The sequence below is a fragment of the Phalacrocorax carbo genome, chromosome 23 (genome assembly GCF_963921805.1).
Source record: "Phalacrocorax carbo chromosome 23, bPhaCar2.1, whole genome shotgun sequence".
In the NCBI taxonomy this organism is placed as follows: Eukaryota; Metazoa; Chordata; class Aves; order Suliformes; family Phalacrocoracidae; genus Phalacrocorax; species Phalacrocorax carbo.
In genome coordinates, this window is record NC_087535.1 from 643,173 (window position 1) to 667,081 (window position 23,909).

The 23,909-nt window shown below is 58.9% G+C and overlaps 1 protein-coding gene across 4 annotated transcripts; it reads right to left on the reverse strand.

Moving 5' to 3' along the window:
- Nucleotides 1-6,153: 6,153 nt before the first annotated feature.
- Nucleotides 6,154-22,254, reverse strand: PTPN7 (protein tyrosine phosphatase non-receptor type 7). Of its 4 annotated transcripts, none has more exons than XM_064472029.1 (10): nt 21,614-22,254; nt 14,815-15,040; nt 14,180-14,363; nt 13,643-13,727; nt 12,878-12,954; nt 9,979-10,116; nt 8,986-9,096; nt 8,209-8,366; nt 7,235-7,348; nt 6,154-6,701 (listed from the first exon to the last, which is right to left on the reverse strand). In XM_064472029.1, exons 2-10 carry the CDS (start codon nt 14,943-14,945, stop codon nt 6,608-6,610), a joined length of 1,092 nt encoding a protein of 363 aa, XP_064328099.1. In that variant the 5' UTR covers nt 14,946-15,040; nt 21,614-22,254; the 3' UTR covers nt 6,154-6,607. The 4 variants fall into 4 exon arrangements, with proteins under 4 accessions (XP_064328099.1, XP_064328098.1, XP_064328100.1 ...); XM_064472028.1 differs by having other exon boundaries at nt 21,579-22,254; XM_064472030.1 differs by lacking the exon at nt 21,614-22,254 and adding an exon at nt 21,469-21,568.
- Between the last annotated feature and the right edge of the window lie 1,655 nt (nt 22,255-23,909).

The window sequence follows — 23,909 nt, forward strand, 5'->3', positions numbered from 1 at the left end:
GGGCCGGGCCGGGCCGAGCGGGGCCAGCCGGGGCGGGGCCGAGCCGAGCCGGGCCGAGCCTAGCGGGGCCGAGCCGGGCCGGGCGGGGCCGAGCCGAGCCGAGCCGAGCCGATCGCGGCCGAGCCGGGCCGGGCCGGGCCGAGCGGGGCCAGCCGGGGCGGGGCCGAGCCGAGCCGAGCCGATCGCGGCCGAGCCGGGCCGAGCGCGTCCGGGCGGAGCCGATCGAGGCAGGGCCGAGCCGCCGCCGCCGCCCCGGTATTGTCCGCGCGCCGCGCACCCTCCTGCAGCACCGCCGCGCGCCGCCCCGCGCCCTGCGCGCGCCGGGTGGGGCCCGCGCGCCGCCCGCCACCACTGCCGCCCCCTGCCGGATGGGAGGACCGGCCAGTGCCAGGCCCGGCCTGACACCCTGCACCCCTCCACACCCTGCACCCCTCCACACCCCGCACCCCCATACCCTGCACCCCCACACCCGGCACCCCGGACACCCTGCACCCCGCACCCCCAGCGCCCAGCACTTCCGAACCCCAGCACCCTGCACCCCCAGTACCCCCACACATTCTGCACACCCAGCACCCCCGTACTCCTGGCGTACATGCACGCTGTGCACCCAGCACCCCTGCACCCCCAACCCTGCATGCTGACACCCAGCACCCCTATACACCCTGCACCCAGCGCCCCTGCATCCCCAGGACCCCTGCACCTCCAGGACTCTTGCACTGATCATCCCCCACACCCCTGCACCCTCAGTACCCCAGGACTTTTGCAACCCCAGCACCACTGCACCCTAGCCCCTGCACCATGCACCTCTGCACCCTTGTGCCCTGCAACCGCCCCAGCCAGCACCCCCAACACCCCCTGCGTCCCTGGCACACCCTGCACCCCAGTACCCCTGCAGCCTGCACCCCTGTGGCCCCAGCACCTCTGCACCCTGCACCAGCCCTGCACCTGGCAGCACTTGCACTTTCATGAGTCCTGCAACTTCTGCACCCAGCACCCCCACACCCCCATCACCCGCTGTGCCCTTTTGCACCCAGTGACCCCACACCTGGCAGCCTGCACCGCCAGCACGTGGCTGGCAGCCTGCCCTGGCTGGCACGTACCCTGCACCCTGGGACAGAACCTTTGCAGCAGCCAGCACCTGCCCCCTCCAACCATGCCAGCTGGGCAGACCTCCAATCCTGCACCCTTGCATGTCTCCTCCCCTGGACCCCAGCTCCCCCATGCTCCTGAGGGTCCCACAGGGCCCCTGGGCACCCACAGCAGGGGTGGGCCAGCCTGTGGGGCTGCTCCCCTGCCCTCCAGCCCCACTGCAGCCCACGCCCTTTTCTTTCTCATGCTGTTTTCTTTTTGGTCATGGGACAGTCACTAGTTTTGTGGATTTGGAGCCTAGGTTTAGACCTCGCACTTTGCCCCTGGGCCTCAGCTTCCCCAGGCAACAGGATGCAGGTGCTCTCATATTTTGACCCAGTATTGATTTCCCAAGACAAGGCCTCTGCAGAGCCAGGAGCCCAGAGCGATGTCACAAGAGCTGATGAGCAATTTTCTACATGCAGAATGACACACAGTCCAAAGGCATGACTTTCTCAAGGGATGTTTCTATAAGACGTTTATACAACCTGCTGTGACGCCAGCCTTTAGAGATCAGGTTGGGCCCTGCAGCCTCAAACCCCCCTCATTTTCACCCAGCTAAGTTCTGCTGGGTTGCAAGGGGATGCTAAGCTGCTCCTGCACTATAGGTACTTGTGCTGGCTGTTCTTCCGCTCTGCTTTGCCCTTCCGCGTAGATGCTGAGCGCTCGGGGCAGTTGCTCGGTTACATCTAGGCTGGATTTGAGCCAGTCTTAAAGTGAGCGCTGACACACAGGCGCATTTGCCGTTCCCTTACACCAGGGTGAAGAGGCAGGACCTGTATTCCAGCAGTTGCTGGGGAAAGCCCACGTGGAACGGAGGCTGCTCACGCTCCCACGAGAGACGAGGATGCTGAATTCACCACTGGGGCTGCCTGAGACAAGCGTGTATGCACAGAAAATAGAGAAACTGATCTGTGGTTGGATCTGCCTCACAGTGGGTATCTCGGAGCCCATGACAATGGTGGGAAAGAGTTTCCATCATGTGCTGTAAGTCACTGGGAAGCTGCCTTTGTTTTCGGAGACAGAAACCATTTTGTTTTCAGAGATGCTGCAGCCTGCTAAAGATCCCTGTGCTCTCACAGGGAGGCCTAAGGAAGCAGGAATATCGCTGCTTTCTCTAATTACTCCGTTGCAGCTCCTCAAACCAGTGAAAAATTCATCGTCCCCCCATTCTTGTGTGTAATTTCTGCCTGAAGATTTATATTTTTTTAACACATTGCAGCCCAGGGAATGTCCCTACACCAGTCTGGGCCTTCCCAGCCAAAACGCCTGTGGCACTCGAGTTGTTAGCAGAGATTGCCTCCTGATAGCATGGGTGTTACTGCACCTCCCAGAGGAACTCTGTCCACCCGCTGCTCAAATAAAACACACCCCTCAGAGCAGAGATATGAGCTTGGTGAGTCCATCCCTATGCTGGGAGAGACATGAGCAAATGAGCAAAAAGAGACCCTTTTCATGTACTGGCCCCCCTCTGCCCATCCCCATTTCCCTTATCCCCAGGAAGGGAAGGGTCTCACGCCAGCCCTGGCAGGTTGGGACACATCTGGCTGTTTCCAGCTGGTTTGGACCAGGGGGTGGCGAGCTCTGCCCCCTGCAGAGGAGCTGTGGCGGCACGTGCAGGGATGCAGAAGCCAGACCTGGTCCCCTTGGCTGCACCTCTGCAGCGCTGTCCCCCGCCGTGTCACCCGGTGGTCTCCGTGCCAGGAGCGTGGGACCATGCGGAGTGTCTTGCGCAAGAGCCAGCACCGATCCAGGACCTCTCCAGACAGGAGCATATTTGAAATTCCCAGCGGGTTTTGTTGTGGTTGCTCAACCAAGTTCCGTAAAGGGACTGAACTGTCAGGGCTGTGCTCTGAGTTAATGTGGGGTAACGGGTGGCTTGTTTTCCATGTTCCACCATCCCACGGTTTAACCACTTTGGGGTCCCACCTGCTGCCGGTGCTCTCACAAGGCCTCTGAGAGCTCCTAGGACCCCAGCGCTGCTCTTGAAATGCCAAAGAATGCTGTGCAATTTCTCTTTTCTGGGTGATGCCTTGGTCATCGATTAGTTGGGGTCCATGACAATGCTGTTGGGGACTCGCCTGTGGTTACATTGCTCGCCTGAGGGGAGACCTGTTTCTTAATACCCAAAATGCTGGATCTTGGCACGTCCTACCCCAGTGGTGTGCTGTGTTCTACAGGGACGCCATGTAATGCCCTAGCACCCTCCCTCAGCTGCGGTGAATTTGGAGCACCTCGGGTCTCCTTGCCACCAGCAATGCCTCTGTGTGCCACTGTGGTGACGTGTACCACATGGTCACCACGTTTTTTTTCTCCCATCCTAGGCAACCTCCAGCCTGGTGAGTTGTCGCAGGTGTAGGAAATGGATTATCAGCCTGAGAAACCCCAGGCCACAATTACAGTCACACGGAGAAAGGGTATTTCCTGAACCCTGGGCAGGACCTGGCCTGCTGGGCACATGGTTTGCAGGAGTCTGCAGCCCGGGGACCCCAGCACCAGCTCCCGGCCCGGTCATCTGGGCTGCACCTCCCAGCGAAGCACAGAAATGCCGTGAGAAGGAAAAAGGCAGCTGGGGCCATGCTGGGGTTTGAGGGAAGGGAATGAGGAACCGGAACAATCTTGGCCCTGCTGAAACCCCTGGCCAAGCTCAGGGACTTGATCTCAGCCTGGGGCGTGGGAGGATGTGAGATTTTGGAGTGATTCCTTTCCTTTGCCGGCTGGGCACCCCATGGTCTTTATAGAAAGGGTGAAGCAGTTTCTAGGACATAGGTATAAGGATCAAACACCCTACTTCAACCCTGACATCGGGTGAGCCCCGGGATGGTGTTTTGCAATAGCACAGGCAATAGCCCAGCATAGCCCCAAGGACCACTTGGGAAATAAATACAGGGAGGATGGAGAGATACTCAGATAGCGCAGTGGTAATGGCCTGATAAGTGTCTACCAGATAGAGCTGGTAGAAATTGAGATTGAGAGACAGGAAAACTGCTTAACTGATCACAATCTGCATCAGACAACTGAACTGGCAAAACTCCCAGCACCCAATGGGGAGTGTGAGAGGGGGTGACAACACCCTCTGCCTGGCTGCTGACCCCAGAGCTGCCCCTGTGTGCCTTGGGAGACCCTCAATGCAGCTCTCACTGCAAGCCTGCCCTAACAACTCTCCTCTTGATAATAAACAGAAAGCGTGATAAAAGTGGTGCACGCCCCCCTGTCCAGGGAGTGTGGGGAAACACCGTGCCTTGGTGCAGTTTGCAGGCTCCTCGAGGTCCCCTGCCTGGTGGCAATGTAGGGGGAAAAGACTCAGGAGCACCGCTGAACCACAGTCACGTCGAATGTGACCACGTTGGACCATTTGTCAACCCAAAGAAGGAAGGATGCTGTGGGCCAGCTGAATAAAGCCTGCCTTAGACAAGCTCAAAATTTCCATTGGTGGCTTCAGAGGCACCATCGAAGGCTACAGCGTGACATAGCATTAACTGAGAAGGCAAAGCCCTGAGCCGTGCCCACCTTCAGGGGGCTTGTGGAGGCTCTGCGGTCTCTCCAAGAGCCCAGACACCAGGCAGGAACCTCGCAGAGGCCAAGGTGATCCCAGCAGTGCCCGGCTGGGCAGGCTCAGTGCCACGAGGAGGGGTTAACCTGGCGGCCAGTGCAGGCAGGTTCCTCTGCCAGAGCGATCCAGACGCTGGAGGTGGAAGGACAGTTATGACGAATCTGGATTCTTTCCTGCTGCGGGGCTGGGAAGTGGGTTTGTTCCTGGTGCCATGGGAGGGGACTGTGCTAGCAGAGGGTCTCTCAATGTCTGTCACTCTTCCATCCACTTTCTGAGATGTTTCCCCCAAAAGATTTGCTCCTTGAAGTGAGCAAATGCTTCAACAACGCTTTACTGTGCTATAGCAAGTGCCCTGGCACGTGCACGTACTCTATCCAGAGAGTCTGCAAACACACGAGAATGACTAATAAGGACTACCATGGCTCAGCAATACAAGATAATTTCTGTAATATTGGGTAATTTTGCACAGTGGGACATGCCTGGTCTGCCACCAGATCTGCTACTTATGCCAGGCAAGATTAGGGAGCAGACACTGACTTTGGCTCATCCTTGGACAAGGCTGATTCACTTGTTCACTTACTGCTTTTATAGAGAGTAAATGGAGAGGGGCAAGGAGAGGAGCAGAGGGGATGGGATACTGGCAGGGGGAACAGAGGCCTGAGGAACCCCCCTCCTGCACTGATGGACCTCGGACAAGACAGGAGAACTGCAGAATTAAGGATGAAACGTCTCTTTTTTCAATCAATCATTTCTCCTCCAGAGAAAGCCACAGAGCCTGAATGATGGGCCTGAATGGGGAGCCTCTTGACTGCAGTTTGGGGACCCTCAGAGCACTGGAGGGGGGTCCACACACACAGCACTGATCTGGGGATGCTCCAGGAGCTGAAGCAAGGTCAGGCTCTCTCAGCAAGAGGATTGACCCTTTTCTCCCTGGATCTCACCCACCGACTGGGCCACATCAGGGCTTGTGGGCACAGGCAGGTGCAGGCTAGGCAGCCCTCAGCTCCTCCTCAGTCCTCGTGGCCCAACAGGGTGTACAACACCCATCAGCTGAAGGCCGGTTTTGAATAGCTTTGAAATATTTTACAGAATATTTCCATCTCCGTGCTTTGTGCCAAAATGTTTCTCCTTCTTCTTTTCTCCTGAATTTATCAGTGAAAAAGGCCTAAATATTATTTTGTTTCGATTTCAGCAGAAAAACAAGAATGCAAAACCCCCACCCTCGTGTAACAAAAGTCAGTTGGTAACACGTTGCTTGCAAAACGCTAAGGAATCTCCCCTATTTAAGGCTGTTGAGAAGGTGTTGGCCAAAGGTGGAGAGGAAAGCAAATCACGTACCGAAGGCAACCAGCTGTGCAGCTTTCGCACCAAATCATCAACATGCATCTTTAGCAAGAAGCGCCCCACGGCGCGTGTTCAGAGCAAGCACAGCCCTGCGCGCAGCGCAGCCTCTGCCCACAGACGATGCACAGTCAGGACAGAGGCTCTGTTTATTTGCAGGGTAACTGTGCCAGCTCTGCATCTAATGGGTTAAACATTTCTGTGCAGCTAAAAGGCAAACTGTGCTCCCGGCTCTCACCCAGCTTCAATTCCTCTCCACAGCTCGTTCTTCTGGTTGAGGATAAAACGTTGCATGTTTCAAAAGCCAAAGCTTCTTTCCAGGGATGAAATCTGCCTCGAGCCAGCAGCAACAGCCACCTCGAGCACCTGCCGAATCCCTCACGTGAACCCGCCAAATCTTGCTGGTCCCCAAGGTCACGAGGCCACAATCCCCATGGGTTTGCTCAGAGGTGTTCGTCCTGAGGGATGCTCATGCTGCTGCTCTGTGGCCTGGCAGCAGCAGTACGGGGTTTTGCTGGAGGTGTCCCCAAGGCTGGTGCAGGAAAGGTCAGAGTGGGGAGCCAGCAGCCCGGTGGGAGCCCTGTGCTAGTGGCCTCCCACCTCCGGCAGCTGGGAAGCGTAGAGAGCTAGTGTGTGGTGGAGGAACTGGTACTGCTCACTTGTCTGGATCATCCCACCTCTGCAAGGGAAAGGCAGGTCCTGTGACACCTCGCCGAAGCCCACAGCCCCGTCCCCGGCTCCCTGCTCCCAGGGCACAAATATTCCTCCATCACCCCACACCCAGCTACATCTGAATCAGGTGTCACAGCTGCCCAAAGACCATTGCCAGGCTCTGCGAAATGTGGACTAGCAACTGATTTGGCTCTAACTTTTAGCAGTACTCCTCCCTGAAAAGTGGTGAAATCAAGGGTTTCTGAATTTAGAGGCTGAGCTGGAAGCGACAGACTGCTCCCCGGTCCAGAGCTGCTCTCCTCTCCCTCACGTCCTCAGGTCCTCAGAGCTATAACAGCCCTGACAGCAAAACTGCCCTAGCACTGGGCAATCATTTGCTGTTGCCACATCTGCATCTTTTAGCACCCCTTCTGGGTTCCATCAAAAACTGTCCCCATGCCCCCTCATGATTCCCGTCCCCGCATCCCCCTCCTGCATCCCTCCTCCCAGGCTTGCCACCCAGCAGGACCCTCCGCGGAGCAGCCTGCTCTGAGCACCCACCTGTCTATGCGGAGCCGGCACACGATTCCCAGGATATCCACCTCCCCCTTGTCCTTCAGCTGCTGGCATCCGATCCTGGTAGCGATAAAGCAGCCCGTCCGGCCGATGCCTGCGCTGCGGGACAGACAGAGCTGTGCTGAGCACCAGCAACATCCACTGCCTGGACCTTGGTCTGTCCGAGCTGGACATACTCCTGGATTGGTTTGCGGCCATGATTTCTTCCTAGAGAGGTTCTGGGGCCCTGGTCCAAGCTGCCAGACCAACTTTCTTAGCCAGACACCAAGGGACACGGGCTGGCATCACTCTGCCATGGCAAGAGGGTCCTGCCATGTTGCACGGCCCAGCTGAGGCCGCTCTGGAAGCTCAAAACTGGTCGGTGCCCGCCATCCCTGCGCAGTGCAGCGGTCTCTGCAGCCCCTCGCCTCCCCGCCCAGCTGTGCTCTATCCCTCCCACAGAGCTGTTTGCCCGTGGGCAGGCCAGCCTGCAGCATCACATCCCGCGCGTGTTGCATACGGACAACCAGGCGCTCTGCTCCACCGCCCCCAAATTCACTTAGCAGTGAGAGAAAATTAACAGAGGCCACCTCCTCCAGGAGGGCTGCCCTGAAAAACAGCTTCACAGCTGAGCTGCAGGCCATGCCCAGTGGCAGGGGAAACAGGGGCCTGAGCTGTGGATCTGCCGTGGGGCTGGTGGCTGGGTCCTGACCCTGCAGAGCTCTCCTGCTCCCACCTCACTGTCCGCAGACACAGGTGCAAATCAGATTTCTTTACAGGGCAGTACGCACCGTCCTGATGCCACCACCCTGACGCCAGGACAGGAGTTGCTGGTTGAACAACTGTTATGGGGATGTCATGCCCTGGGATTTCTGCACCACAGCGGGAGCAGCTCATGTGGGATTTTTCCTCTCCAGCATTTGCACGCTGACCCCAAGGTGAAGGACACGCAGGGGCGCGGGTGAGGGGAAAGCTCTTACCTGCAGTGCACAACGATGGGCCCGGGGCTGGCTGGAGCCTGGAGACTCTCCTCTACCTTGGACACCAAGTGCAGCAGGGGCTTGGCTGACTCGGGTGTCTGTTGATCCGGCCAGGAAGGGAAGAGGATGTGTTTGACCTGGCGGCATTCACCTTCAAGCTTTTCCAGAATGGAAGAAAGAGAAATCAGGACACAGGAGGATGGACTCACTGGGCTGGGCCAAATGAAGCCATGAAGTCCAGCTCAAGCAAAGGCTGGGCAGCCTGTGCCCATCTCATCTGTTCTCCTCCCAAATCCCTCTTTGAACCTCTGCCAGACACCCAGGAGAGACCCCTGGGCCAGGGACACTGGGGAGTGCCCCATCCCAGGAGATGGGAACAGATGCAGGGTGTCCCAGTACGGTCCCCGCAGTCCAGACAAAGCCAGCAAGATCCTTTTGGCTGCTGTCAGCCCAGGATGACTACAGAGAGACCTTAGGGCAGAGCCCAATGGCACAGTGCAAACAGCAAAGGGCTAATAGAGAAGCTCTCCCCAGCTGACCTTCTCTCCTCTCCCCTCCAGGGCTGGGTCCTACTCCCTCTCAGCCTCCTCGGGCAGGCAGAGCTCTGCAGACCCATCCTCTGGCAGGGGGCTCATAAGATCCTGCTCTCCGAGCCCTGAACCCTCTGCTCTCCTGTCACACAGTGCTGCTACCCTGCTAGAGAGCCTGGGCATGGCAGAGGCACTGCCAGACCCTGCTGGGCTCTCCCTCTGACCCCAGGATGGAGCTTTAACCCACCTGTATGGAGAGATCCCGGACCACGTACTCGATGCACTCGCTCACGCCCTGCACGCGGATGGTGAAGGGGCCGTAGGTGCCCTCCTTCTCCGGCCAGTAGTGGACACATTTCTGAAAGAAAAAGGCAGGGTTCATGTGGCAGGAGAGATGCTCCTGCTGGATGTTTGAGTTATGCTTTGCTTAGTGCTCTTGGGAAGGGCCATCACTTAGAGAGGTGTGGGGGAGTGGGCAAGGTGGATGTGGAGTGACACAGAAGGGAAGTTAAGGAAGGGCCAGATCCTTCTCCCCACATCTGCTCCCCCTGCACCTTTTCCCGTGCCCTGCCATATGGCTTTCAGACCCCGAGGCTGCTCTCTCCAGTGCTATGGGAGCCGTGCCTGGGCCAGTCCATGCCCTGCCAGACCCAGGAGGACCCAGCCTGCCCAGTGGAGGGCACAGGGATGCTGTGCCAACCAGGGAGAGAAGGGAGGAAGGACACGGCCAGGGAAGTGAAGGTGAGTTCCCCCAGGCAGGCGCTGCTTGGACGGGGAGTCAGGGATCCCAGCCGAGGCACAGGGCGGCCACCACACAGGGGTCGGTGCTGCCAGCCCCCGTCCCAGCCTGGATCTACCGGCTGAGAGCTCCCAGACTAGGAGGAGAGCTGCTTGGGGCTGGAGGGACACTGCTGACTGCTGCCTCTGCTCCCTCTCCCGGGGGCTGCCCTAATCTCTTTATCCTATTATTCAGCTGGCAAAGCATGCCCAGAACACAAGAGGCCACGTGAGGAGGAGAGGCTTTGCTGGATGGGGCCAAGGCTCCACCCCTGGGGCTCTCCTCCTCCATGTGTGATCGATCAGGGGTACCCTCTGAGAGTGAAGCAGAGAAAGCAAGCGGGGGCTCAGACCCCACATTTGGTCTCACATAACCCTTTACTCTTGTTATTACCCCACCCCACCCGACTCCTTTGCTCCTGGCTGGGGTGCTGGGCCTGGGCCTGGGCAGGGACAACAGTACCTCTTTGCGCTCCTGGAGCTTGGTTATCATGATGATGAGGGGCACCTCCTCCTGCCACACCATCTCCCAGAAGTCGGTCACAGTGTTCAGCATGGGTCCCTGGGTGGCAATGTACTCCCGGGGCTGCCCCGCATAGCCCTGCCGAGCACATGGTCCATCAGTGACGCTGGAGGGGACCCTGATGTGCAGGGGGAGCCTGTGTCCAGGCCACTCCAGCTCTCATGGTGCTTTTCTTCCTCTACACATGAGAAGCTGAGCCACATGGGCTATTTCCTACTAAGCCTGTCCTTGACGTGCTTTTATAGACCTGATCAGGACCTACCAGACATCCTCTCCATCCTCCCAGTCCCACAGTCCAGGAGCAAGGCCATGCAGCAAGCCATGTGCACCCAAGCTCCTTGCAAGCATCCCCAGGTTATTGGTGTGATGATAGCTGGTGTGATGGACACCTTGGCAAGGCAGAGCTAATGCAGGGAGGGCGCTTCTCACCAGAGGCATTTCCCCCAGGGCAAGCAGAAGTCATCAGGCTCCACTCTGGCTGGGATCTGGCATAGTCCCAGCTGGGTCCCACCAGTGCTGCCTCCCCACCAGGCTCAGGAGGGGATGTGGCAGTGCCCAGCAGCGGGAAGGCTGGGTCTGGGGACACCTGGAGGGGTTGTCTGCACAGACACCGGCCCTGCCTCTGCCCCAGGCTCTGTTTCACAGCTCCAAGCATCCTCTGCCTCCGTGGTCACTTCCTTCCCCAGTATAAAATTGCCAAAGAAATATTAAAGCTTGGAGGCGCTCTGAGTCCTGCTCAGCTCCTGCTGCACACCATGGCCTCTTGGGCAGTGCTGCTGGCCCAGCAGAGGGGAGGGTGTGCAGCAGCAGCAGCAGGCAGGAGCTGGAGGGCAGGCGCAGGCAGAGGTGGGGGGAGAGCAACGGGGTGAGTAACGTGTTACTCCAGCTCCCAGCTGGAGATGCAATTTGGCAATTCAGCAAGGAGTCAGGGACCTGACTGAGGGTGCCCTTGGGATGCTGGGGGAGGCACCCACAGCACTCACAGCTTTTGGAAAACTGTGTACACAGCACTCTAGGCAGAGCTTTATGGCTTTGTCAAGAAAGATCTCAGTTTAAAATGCACCTAGACCCCTGTGATTTCATCCAGGTCTTCCCAGCAATCCCGTTAACTGCCTGGTCCCACAAGAAGTTGCACTGGCCCAGCCAAGGGGCAGGAACATTTCCAGGAACATTTTGTATAGCCCTTTTCTCATGCCTCAAGATTATTTCTTCTTCCTAGGAAACACAATTTTCCATTCAGAGGGAGTCTTGCAGTAAGACCTGGAGGCATCAACGCTGGGAATTTCCCCCCACCTGCCCCTCATGCTCAAAGACATTTCATGGGATACAGTCAGCAGGAAAAACATTCAATCCCAGGTGGAGGATGATGTGATCAAATACCTGCAGAGGTCTCCCAGACTCACTGTGCCTCCCAAGCATGCCAGAAGCAGGCTGGGTCGCTAATTTGCTGATGTGCCTACAAATTCCTGCACCGTGACACCCTTGGAGAGGTAAGTGGAAGGAAGGGGTCAGAAAATACCACACGGGTGCGTGGGCACACGTGTGCTCAGCTGTGTGCACATGTATGTGCACGTGTGTGAGATAGGGATGAGCAGTGTCTGTGCATTTTTGTTAACACTTGTGTGAGACGGAGGGGATGCCACGTGCTCATGAACACCCTGATGCAAGTGGACAGGGTGATGGCGTCACCCGATGCGAAGCTGCCTGCTGCCAGGCTGTTTCAGGAAGGCTATTCTAAAAACAGTCTTCTGCTGCCCATGGTAAAGATGGCATTTGGACCAGCAAGCCTCCCAGGTTTTAGGCATGTGCTCCTGTGTCCAGCTCGGACTCCAGCCCTCACGGCAGGATGCTGGCAGCTCACACCGCTCCTGCCTCGTTGGATCACACCCATGGGCACCATCAGAAAAGAAATGCTACTAAATGCCCTCCAGCTCCAACCTGCACTGTCAGACCACCTTCCAGGGGTCTGTCCATCATGCCAGAGGGCACTTTTGTGGGCTACTTTTCTAAGTCCCACATTTCCACGCTCTCCTCGCTGCCACGCACCCGAAGTGGCTGTGGACCCACCTCTGCTTCCCAGTGCTGGCCTGTCCCAAGGGGAAGGATGCTGAAAAGAGATGAACTGCTTCAGAAAAAAGCCTACCAACCAGGCAAAGCCGGTGCCTGGCTGACACAAGAGCCCGGTTTAGGGTGACATGATGTTCAGCACAACGAGTGAGACTGCAGCCGGGAAGGGGTCATTTGCACAGGATTATCATAGATCAAGCTGCCTGAAGTAACACCCTTGGGTCCAGGGATTTCTCAGTCTCTGGAAAGGGACCCCACCGGGGGACAAAGATAAGCCATTCTCTCCCCTTCATTAGCTTTCTTCTTGGGAAACTGCAACAACCGCCCTGAGCAGAGAGGAAATTCCTGGCTGTGTAAGCGCTGAACTGGCTGCGGTGCGCTGTTGACCCAGCTTGCCTCCTGTGGCCTCTCCAGGCAAAGGACTAGCACATGAGGAAGAAATGGAGAAGCCACTGCAAGGGGGCCCATACAGGTGCTCGACCCACCCAAGCAGCAGGAGCCGAGAGCAGCCACCTTGTGAGGCTTTCCCACCAAAAGGGACAGTGTATCTGCCCTACGCGGATGGAGCCACATCTCTCCAGTTCAGAAAGGGGTGGCAAGTTCAGACTGCTACCCAGGGCAGCCACAGGACAGTGGGTGACAGTCAGTGCCCCAGCGTGTGGGTCCCAGCATGGCACCTGCAGCACCGAGGAGTTTGCAGCCCGAAGCCCTGTGAGCTGTGGGCTGCAGGACCTGGAAGACCACCCGCTCCCCCTCCAGGCAGGACACTCACCGTGATGTAGTTGGCATTTATGTAGCTGTCTTCCTCCTGGTTCCCTGCCCTCCTGAGACAGACCCGGCTCTCAGGATCTGAAAGAGATGGCAGGCTTTACCCCAGGGTCAGTCTTTCAGTGCCTGACCCTACCCATCCTCCCTGCCTCAGCTCCAGAGGCTGGAGACAGAGTCCTCCCAGCTCCATGCCATGCTTGGAGCTCTCTGCACCCTTCCTTGGGCCCCTTCTTGCCTCGCTTCACCCTCACTACCATGGCAGGGTACAGCCAGCTGTGCCCAAACCTGCCTGTACTGCAGTGAGCATGGGGGGTAACCCACCTGCCAGGCAATAACCCTCCAGGGCCCTCACACTGTGCCTGACTAGAGCCCAAATGGGTCCTCCTATAATGGTTTCAGCCTTTATACCCCCAGCCCTTGGGACATGTAAGGCCCTCACTGTGGCAGGGAGCAACCCAGGCGGGGCTGTCATGCACTGCACACCCTGGGAATACACCCCAAGGAGTAGCTCCCCACATACCACCCCGTAACACAGTGTACACCCCCTGCAACAGAGCACCCAGCTCCTGCAACATGGGGAGCAGGAACAAGCACAGCAGGAGCACCAAAGGCGCACAGGAGTGCCCCACCCCGGTGCCAGGGCTGCTCCGAGTCACCCCTCTCCCATGCACAAAAGCCCTTGCACAAACACCCATGCACATGCACGCACACCCCCTCTCTGCACATGGCACCTGGCAAACGTGAGGCAAAGGGGTGCAGTGGCACGTACTGGGGAGGATGGTTTTGTATCTGTCCTTGGAGGCACGTCCAGGGATCTCCAGCTCCTCTGGACTGACGAAGTTGGGTGGGATTTTCTGCAGAAGGAGAGAACAGCTATGAGGAAAAGCCCATTGCTGCTGCTTGTGTCCCCTTGTCATGGCAGAGCTGCCCCCCAGGCAATGAGAGGCTGACAGAGGGACCGAGCAGCATCACGAGAGGTGTCAGCTCCTGGCATGAGCCCTGTCCTTAGTCCAGATGTGGTGGGACACCTTCCAGAGGTGCCACCCTGGGAGAAAAGCTTGGCATGAGAGGGCAGGGCAGGCTTTCCAGGGACCCAGGGGGGACTTGCGTGCACCAGGGAGCTGGCAGCCAGGGGACACTCAGGGCACCCCTCACCCCTGTTTGCCCACATTGCCTTCCCTGCCGCCGGTGCTGTGGGGCACAGCTGGGCTCAGAGCCTACCTCTGAGATGCCCACCCCTGCCAGTCCTCCCCACCTGCCCCTGCCGTACTCGCGTGAGGAGGGAGAGCAGAGGGGAACGTCGTACCGAAAACTCCTCCTGGAGCTGTGCCAGGCTCTGGGCATGTTGCTGGAGCTCCTCTTTCTTCAGCACATGGCTGGATGTCCTCAGGAACTTCAGTGTGATGTCCCGTGGCGTGCAGATGGGCTGGATGGGCTCCACGTTCCCCAGTGAGCTCATGTCCAGCATCAGTGACACGTTGGATCCCCTCCTGTGAGGCAAAGGGGTCCCTGGCTGACCCTCTGCTACCCCAGGACAGGAGGGCAGCCCACACCACCATATCACCACTTAAAACCACCCCACACCTAAGAAAATTCAGGCAGAGAATAACAGAGGGTGAAGAAAGGGGCCAGGTAGAGACCTCAGAAGATGGGGTGAGTTGAGGAACAAGAAGCCAGCTGGTCATTTCAGCTTTTGCTGGAAAGCCCTCAAAGCACAGTCTCTAGGTTTGGCCCAGGCTGGGCAGGGGCGGTCAGGGCTGCCTCCACGGTCAGACCTGGCATCTGCACAGGTCGGCCGCAGTGGGTGTCAGGGCTGGCCTGGGGGAAGGAGGCTCGGGGGAGCCCAAGCCCTGGGGATGAGCAGTGCGGTGGCTACCTGCTGCCTGGGCTGAGAGGGGCAGCAGAGGCTTCAGGCTGCGGGCACCATCCAGCCACACTCACCTCTCCTGAAGGCGCACGTGCTTCTTGGCAGAGGGACTGGGCTTGTCTGTCTTGTCCGTGTCTGCCATGGCTGCCCGGGCTGTCAGGCTGCCGTTATGAACTCTGGAGCACACCAAGCAGGCTTGTACCATGCTGCGGCAGCCACAAAGCCCTCGTCCTGAAGCACAGGGAGTGGGCACAGGGGCCCTGCAACTCCCTGGGAATCAAGGAGCCATTGGAGAAGTAGCTGGAAAAGAAAAGGCAGATCTGAGAGATACCATGAGGCTGGGTGGACCCCCCCCTGACAGATTGTCCCTAAGCAAGGGACAGGTTTTGGGTCCTCAGCTGCCCTTGCACCAGGGCCCCTAACCCCTGCATCCAGGAGGGTGACACAACAAGAGCTCCCAGCATGGTCACCCTCCAGGATGCCCTGCAGCCCCCACAGGCACCTACTGGTGACCCTGGGCACGGCACTGACAGCCATCTGCTTGCACCGGGCAGAGGACACCCATGTCCTGTGTTGGCGGAGCATGGTGTAGTTCTGTGGGAGCCCAAGATGCTCTCCACCTCCATGGGAAGCACACGGTGCCGTGTTTCCAGCCCTTTGCCGGCATGCCTGCTTCGGCCTGGGAACACGATGGGGAGGAGGGCGAGCTGGGACCCACACGAGCACAGCAGCATTCGGCAGGTGAGACGGTGTGCAAGCACCACACAGAGCCTGGCCAGCTCCTGCTGTTGGGAGATACAGGTCCAGGCACCCTCGACAGCCTCGCAGCTCTGGCAAGGGAGACCCTGGGGCAGCCTCCTCCATCCCACAGGTCTCAGTAACCATCAAGAGGAAACTGCTTTATCTGGGTGGTTGAGCAAGAGGCGATGGGGTAGCCCAGCTGGAGGAGGGTGCCAGGGCTTCACTGCCGCCAGTCTCAGGGCAGCCCCTGGCAGGGACAGGAGATGCGGGTGATGCTGGTTCACCTCTGGGCAGAGCTCCTCCTGGTGCAGGCAGCGCCCTGGGATCATGAGGCTTCTTTGTGTCTCCAGGTCCTTTCATGAGGAGGAGATGGGCCCAAAGGGACATGGGATGCTGCAGAGTTGAAGCTCTCAGTGGGCAAAGTGTGGGATCCCAGGGAGTGGGAACCCAAGAGTGGGATCAGCTCAGGGAGGTCCTGCAGAGAACTGGGTCCATGCTGTGGCCATGCTCTTTGGGAACGCGGCTGGCAGCATTTCTGGGGGTGGCAATGCCATCACTGCCACATGCACCATCCCCATGCCTCACACAGGGTGGCCTGCGGTCCTGTCCCCCGCCAGGCAGGGCAGGAATGGCTGGTCCACAGGAGCCACAGCACCAGAGGAGATCCTGGCCAGAGACAGCAGCAGGCTCCAACCCCAGAAGCCATCCCTCACACACCAGCTGGGAAACACCTGGGAGATGCCCCATCCAAGCCCCTGGCAGGCAGGAGGACCCTGCGAAGAGCCCCAGCTGCCGGCACCTGCAGGGAGAGTGTCCCCATCACCCTGCCCAGCATCTCATCCCTGCCCAGCATCTCATCCCTGCCCGGGGCTGCCCACAGTGAGCACATGCCCACTGCCCATGGGCGCCAGGGCCCAGCACTGCCTGATGGGGGTCCCCTCTCCGTTGGGCGGCACAGCGGGCTGGGGGGCTGCCTACCTGCTGCCCGCGGCATGGGCTCCGTCGGTCCCGGCACAGGCCCGCAGGCGCTGCGCGTGTCGGTCTAACACCACGGTTTGAAAGTGTTCAGGAAGCTGCTTATCAAAGGAGCTGCTGCCTCTGCCGCTTCCTCTCCCTCCTTCTCCCCCACCCTGCCTGCCGCCCACACACATACCGGCCACATCGCCACAGCTCGGCTCTGCTGGGCCGCCTGCAGCCCCAGCCCCACTCCCTGCCAGCAAACCCCTGTCCTGCGCCAGTGGGCGCAGCCCTGCCTCCCCCAAAATCCTGGGGTGCCTCTGTGGGCACCTCCAGCAGGGCCGGTGGGGTGTGCTCGGTGCCCTCTGCAACCGGCCGTGGCCGGTGCTGGTGCCAGCCCATCGGTCATGGAGGGACGGGAGAGACCCGGCTGTGGGACCGGCTGGCAGAAGAGCCGAGGTGGGATGTTTCACATGGTGCAGTGGTGCTGCTCTGGGGACAGCAGCCCCCACCTGCCCCACAGGGAGCTGGGATGAGCCCTCTCGTCCCTGCCGCCCTGGCTGTATCCCCTTGCCTGGGCACCAGCCGTTCATCATCCTGCTCCTTGGCAAGCCAGGGCTCGACACCTCCCACCCTTCATGCCCAGCTGTGCGCAGTGTGGTCCTCGTGCCACCCCACCGTCCCCCTAACCCACCTCTCTGTGAGTGCCACCCGCCACCCCACTACACCCGGGACCATCTGTGGGCAACTCGGGGGAAGACACATGGGCTCCCCCTCCCCAGCAGGGCAGGGAACGCAGCGTATTTGGGGAGGAGGGTCCCCGGAGGGTCTGGCTCAGGTAGGACAGGTCTGCCCTTGGGGCACTGCACATCCTTCCCGCTGATGCCCGCTGCCGCAGCCCTGCTGCTCTTCCTGTTTGTTATTGCCCAGGCCCTGCGCAGAGACACTGCACGCTTCCTTCCTCTTCTGCCCCCACCCCGCTGCGCTGCAGCGGCTCCCGCTGTGTCCCCACCAGCCACCACAGACCCCGCATCCCAAGTGCCTTCCCCCCACCCTGGCCACTCCACTGGCTCCTCCTTGCTGCCCTGCGGAGCCCCCTGCCCCAGTGCCGCCTCCAGCCCAGGCCATGGCAGTGACCCAGCCGTCCCTGGGATGTGCGGTGCTGGCACTGCTGGAGACGTGTGTGTCTGTGCATGCCTGGGTCTTTGCAGGAACATGTGTGCAAGGGGGTGCCACAATTTCATCCTGAAAACATCTTCACTGGTGGGCCATGGGAGAACCTGTCAGTGCTACCTTTTACCTAAGAGGTGGGAGATCAGAGGGTCCAAGCTCTGGGCTTGGCCAGCAGCAGAGCAACCTTATCCTGGAGACAAGGGCCACCAACATCTGTGTCTTATGAGCAGATCCCAGGGTGCCAGCAGACTCTGCAGAACTGGCCTGGACTCTGTGTCAGGCCTGAGGATGGCCTAAGGAATTGCTCCCTGTTCAATGTGGGATGAAAGAACTTGGCTGTAGGGGCCTGGGGACAGCCCCACCACAGACAAACAGGCCCAGCACTGCCCTTCCCTCCCACCCTCCGTCTTCTGACAGAGAAGTCTTCCTCAGACGACCAGCAGTGCAGTACTTAACAAGATGGCCACACAAACTTGCCCTCAGTAGGGACCAGAGTAAACAAAGAGGGTTCTTCTCTGAAGTATCCGTCTGTCAGACGCTGCAGAAGATTTCTTCCTCAGTAATGCTGAGGCTGGGGCTGTATCTGCCCTCTTAGTGTAGCGGACACCCCTGCTGTCTAGGTAGCTTCGAGCTCAAGGGGTCCCTGAGGGTGCAGCCAAGATGAAAAGCCCTGGGGCCACCCTTCCTGCCTTTTGCCGGCCCAGCCTTGCACAGGCCTGCTGCCTCCTCGCCACCTTGTTCCTCTGGTACCGGGACAAGCAAGGGACCAGCTCCGCATGTCACCGTGGCAGATACCACAGAGCTGCCAGCACACGCGAGTCATTGGGCATGTGTCGGTGACACCCGCGTGCCCACGCTCACCCCCAACCTGCCCGACTGCCAGGCACCTGCGATGGGGAGGACAGAGACGGCTGGACCCCTGCAGACCTTGTAGGGCCCAGGGAACACCCACAGAACCTAGCAGCACCCAAAGGTGCAGAGAAACGGGGCTCCAATCCCCAGAACTGGGCTGTCCAGAGGCCTTCCCTGTGCCCAGGAGCCACCACAGGCATGTTCTGCCCCTCTGCACGGAGCACAGCAAGCAAGAGACCAGAGGGCAGCACCAGCCTTTGGGAGTTGGAATTTGGCCCTTTTTCCCCAAAGGGAATGGGAAACTTTCACCAAAACATGGCTTTATCCAAGAAACAAGGTCAAGCCACAGAAGTGGTGTGGAAAAACAATTTATGGAGGCCAGGAGCTCCCTGAGTGCTGTCAATTTTAGTGATCCATGGCCCAGTGTGATTTAAGAGATTTGATGGCCATTTCAAAGGATTTGGGATCCCCTCAGCAGTAAGACCCTTCCTCCTCCTGCCTGGTTCTGCTTTGGTCATGAAACCCTCCTGAAAGCTGCAGCGAAGGACACAGATGCTTTGCTATAAGACCTTGTTTGGTTGCCCTGGGACCTGGGTCCCTCCTGTGCCTCAGAGACCATGCAAAGGGTTAAAAGGAGGAAACAAATACTGAGAGACTGTATCCTCTGCCTCTGAAGCAACACAAGATCGAGGTACTCATGCTCAGGGAAGTACCCCAGAAAACCCTGCAACACTTTCCCTCTGCCACTCATGGACCTCCCCATGCCACTGGCTTGGCTCAGCCACGCGTGTACCTGTGCTGGATGGGACCAAGGACACCCAGGGCAGAGCCCTTGGGAACAACACCTGACCCCTTTGCCTTTTCCTTACCCAGAAGGCACTGATGGAGACTGAAGGGGCTGTCCCGGCCATGGGGACCCATCAGGATGGAGGGAATGCAGGAGGGAAGCAGAGATGTGCTGCAGGGATGTGCTATGGCCCAGGCTCCCAGGGGCAGAAAAATCTGCACAGCTGAGACCTCCTGACCCCTACATGCATCTGACGGTGCATGAATGGGCCTCAGCGTACTCCACCTGGCCAGCAGGGCTCCTGTTCCTCCCCTCTGCTGAAGCACCGGCAGGCTGAGACATGACAACGGAGGTGCATTTAGGGAAGCAGAGCATGGGATGCCACAGCCCAGTGGAGACCCATAGCACGAAAGACAAGGTGCTGGTGGAAAATGAGGCACAAGCTGGCGGAGACAGACTGGATGTGAGGGAGGCCAGGAGCAGACAGAGCAGGAACACGTCACTCATCCCAGGGCACTTTTCAGTTCTTGGCACCACTCCTGCAGCAGCCTTTCACCCCACACCTTGTTGCACCCACCCACGCAGCTGCTGCTTGCCTGGGAACGGCCTGTGCTCCTCCGCCTGCTCGCCCGCAGGAGCGCACGGGCGGGATGCACTCCCACACCTGCAGAGTGAACACACCGGTGTCCACCACGCAGGCGAAGGGCGTGCAAGTACCTCGCTGTCCTCCGCAGAGCAGTGAAGTCCCGGAGGTGCACACACACAAGCACACGCTTTGGGGCACACTGCTTCTGGCCACCTCTGTGCCCCAGCTTGGAAGACGATGCTGCCACCCGGCTCCTCCTGAGGGACACAGGCTGGGTCTGCAGGGGGGCACAACAGTGAGCAAAAAGCCAGAAGCTGCTCTGGCTGGCAGTGCAAGGCAAGGGGCCCTGCGCTGCTGTTCAGCCGTGCTCGTCCCCTGTTGCACCACCAGCTCTGCACCGCATGCATCAGCTGGCCCGGGGTCAGAGCACAGGGCCACCACCGGGTCCTACAAGAAGGGGCTGCTGGGGCCGTGGAAGACCTGCGGTAGGGCCTGGCTTCGAGGGAATAGGGTGTCCAGGCTGGGGGCAGCCCCCCACCCAGGGGTGGTTTGCTGTCAGGGCAGGACCAGGACTCCAGGGCAGCCGCCTTCATTGCAAGCTGCTGCAGGCAAAGAGGAACCAGGCAGTCCCCAGAGGACAAAGCCCAGAAGGGGACGGGGGGAAGCAACACTGAAGAAAATGGCTCTGGGGTGGGTCCCATAGGACCACAGCTGTGCTCCTCGCCACCTTCCCTCCCTCCCCTGGTGGGGCAGGGCCCAGAACGGGAACCTCCCTTACCCCCAGCACTCCTCTCTGCTCTGACCTTGGTGGCAGCAGGGTGTCAGTGCCTGGATCCCTCAAGGGTGGCCTTCACCCTTGCACTCCTACTGAGAGAGCAGGGCTGCTGCAGGTGGAAGAGCCTCCCTGCTGCCAGATCCCTCCCCTGCCTTGCTGCAGAAGTGCCAGCCTTGCCCTGTCCCCAGAGGTGTCCCACCCTCGCAGCATCCCCAGTGCCCAAGATGGTGAGGAGGACGAGTGTAGCATTTGTATTTTGGGAGGTGATGACGATGTGTAGAGTGGTGCGGAGACAGCAGAGGACTGGTGATGGAGGGGCAGATACAGAGGGGAGGGTCCCAGCTGCCATCAGCCATCCACCCTGGCCCAACAGGAGGTGTCTGGAGGTGTGCCAGGCATGGGATCCCCTGTGTCCCTTCTGTGGACACCTGTGCATTAGTCATGAGTTAGGATATAGGGACTGGAGAGGTTTGTGGCAGAGTCTTAGGGGTCTTAAAGGAGTTGTATGGCTGTGGTTTTATTTTCAGCAAGACCAGCAGGACGTGGGGACCCTACAGAGCTGGTGCTTTGCGGGGGGAGATCTGGATTTATCTCTGACTGGTCCTTGCAGGCTGTACACTTGCATTTTACATCTCCACTTCCGTGGGCTCATCTGGCACCCCCAGCATCTTCTGGCCATATCCTCATAGTCAGTTCCCTTTGTGCAAAGAGCAGGTCCCAGCTTCAGACTGGGAGTTGTTCTCCCCACCAGAGCCCAGCCAGTCCTTACCCCCATTTCTGCCCTCCAGCCTGCCGAGTACCAGCCTGCTCTACCAGCTGCCCTGCCCTGACCCACACACCCCAGCACCTCTCCTCACCCTCTCCAAACAGCAGTGTAGCCCCAGAGTCACCTGAGCCAGGCGGGCACCGAACTAGCACCCAAAACACATATGGTGCCTCGCGGTCTCCGTCCCCCGGCATTGCCTACCGCACCATGGCCTTCTCCCGCTGGGCCTGCGTCACCTTTGGGTCCAACGCTCAGACAGAGCTGGTCTTGCTCCTGCTGGCACGACTGGGAGCTCAGGACGTCCTGCAGGGTTTTGGAAATTAGCCCATCTCCTTTGCTGCCTAAACATCGCTCATCGGCCTGAAGGTGAAGCAGCTGCCTTGGGATTCAGCAGACTCTGTTAAAACCAGCCGATCAGCAGCTCCCGGCCGGCATGAGAAGGACTATGCAATTAGCCCGAGCATCCCGCAGAGCCGGCCACAGGGGGTGCGAACAGCCCAGTTACGGCACGGCATTGGGGGGCTCCGTGTCACGCGCCTGCTGGCCCTGGGACAGCCGGGACCGGGAGCTGAGCGAAGCACCTCTGCAGATTGCTTTTCCTGGAGAGCAACATCTCGCTACTCCGGCTTCCTCCGCGTGAGCGCATTCCCAAGGACAGCCCGGCACTCTGTGCCACGGCGTGCAAACGGTTTGCCACGCACAGCCCGTGTTGGTGGCGCTGCGGGGAGCACGGAGCCTGCAGAGCAGCGCTGCACATGAGCCCAGACCCTCGGGCATCCTGCTGGGACGGAGCTGCTCCTGAGGAGGGAGAGCCTGAGGGAGCGGACGTGTGACCTTCCTCCCCCGTTGCCGGTGACAGTCTGCACAGAGTTTGCTCCTGCCGCTGCCCGGCTCTGGCTGGAAGCAATTAAGCAGTTGCTGTTTTATTTTTTCAAGGCATCCGCTGCTGATCTTGCCAGCCCCTGCGCTCCTGCCCTTCTCCTCAAGGAGAACCAAAAGGATGGCTTATCACCTGAATTTCTTGCTTAACTGTTGCGGTTGTTTTTCTTTTTTTTTTTTTTTTCCTTCTCTGAATAACTGCTGAGCACAACCACTTTTGGTTTCTGGAATTAGATATTCTCCCACATCTCCTGCAAACAGCCTGAGCTTTCCTCCAACTTTGCAAACAGGAAGGCAGAGGAAAGCAGAAGAACCGCCAGCCCCATCTGTGTGGGGCTAGCAATGATGGAGGGTTGGTGCCGCTGTGGGCTGAAGAGGGGTGCATGAGCACAGGAACAGCCCCCCGGGAAAGGGGTTCTCCTAGCGTGAAGGTGCTTTATATCAACATGGTTTACTCCTCTCCCCATGTGGGAACAAGTTCTCCCCATTCATTTTAGCTTCTTGCATGGAGGATTGCTCCTAAGTCGAGCGGTGAGGGTAGAGGGGATCTAAGCCAGCATGGGGGACCAGATCTCCAAGGTGCTGAGACTGACCCTCTATCCAACAAATGGCAGAGGAGAAGCCACAGAGGCACGGCAAGAGCCATGGGGCTACTTGGTCACCCAGGACACACTGCGAGGGGACACAACGCCAGCACTGGTGGCAGCATCTTGCTCATCCTTGTGTCGCTTGGGCTTGTCCTGCGCTTCCCTGGCTGCCTCTGAGAGCGCTGTGCTTCTGGAAAGGCCGCCTGGAAACCTCTGCATGCCTCATTTTCCCCTGGGGAACTAGCTGTTTTCCTGGCATGGGAGGCTTGGCGGGCTGGCAGCAGTGGCTTGCCCCAGACCAAGAGACACTCGTGTCTTCTCAGGAGGCTCTAGACCACAGCACCTGTTTGCAAAGCGCTGTGATGTGTGTGGGCAGGAAGAAGGCTCCCAGGAAAAAGAAACTACTCTCCATCCCCAGAGCACACAGGACAAAGCAGCTCCCTATGAAAAAGGCACAAAAAGGCCTGAAAATCCTGAAGACCCATTGTGTAGTTCATATCCTGGGTGCTTGGCTCGCTGCTCTGGGTAGCAGCAGGGACCTCAGCACCCAGCGGCATGGGCTGAGGCTGGCTGCCCGCCCCAGCAACGCTCAGCTGGGTTTGCTTCTCACAGCCCTGCTGCCTCCAGCCCCCGGGCTGTTTTCTTGTGGGGGCACCGAGCGTGGTGACCTCTCACCGGGTGCAGGGGCCGTTATCAATAACAGGAAATGAACTTGTCAGGAGGAGCAGGAGGGAGAGAGAGACCCAGAAAGAAAGGAAGCGGTTAGAAAGTAGTCACTTCCATTTTTGCTGCGAGAGAGCCCGCACCCACACACCGCTGGGCCCGGGGGAAGCGGTGCTGGCTTTCTGCAGGTTTATCTGGTCTGGGATCGGCAGTGAGTTTTTCATGAAGAGTGCACAGAGCCTTTTCTAGCCCATGATAACAGCTAGAAAGAAGATACTAAACCAGTGGTGGTTAAAAATAGCTTACTCTCAGCCAATGCCCGGTGCAAGAAATAGGTGCAGCGAGTCAAACGGATGCCGAGTTTGTCATTCCACAGGGGCTAAGTTTCTTAACCTCGCTAAAA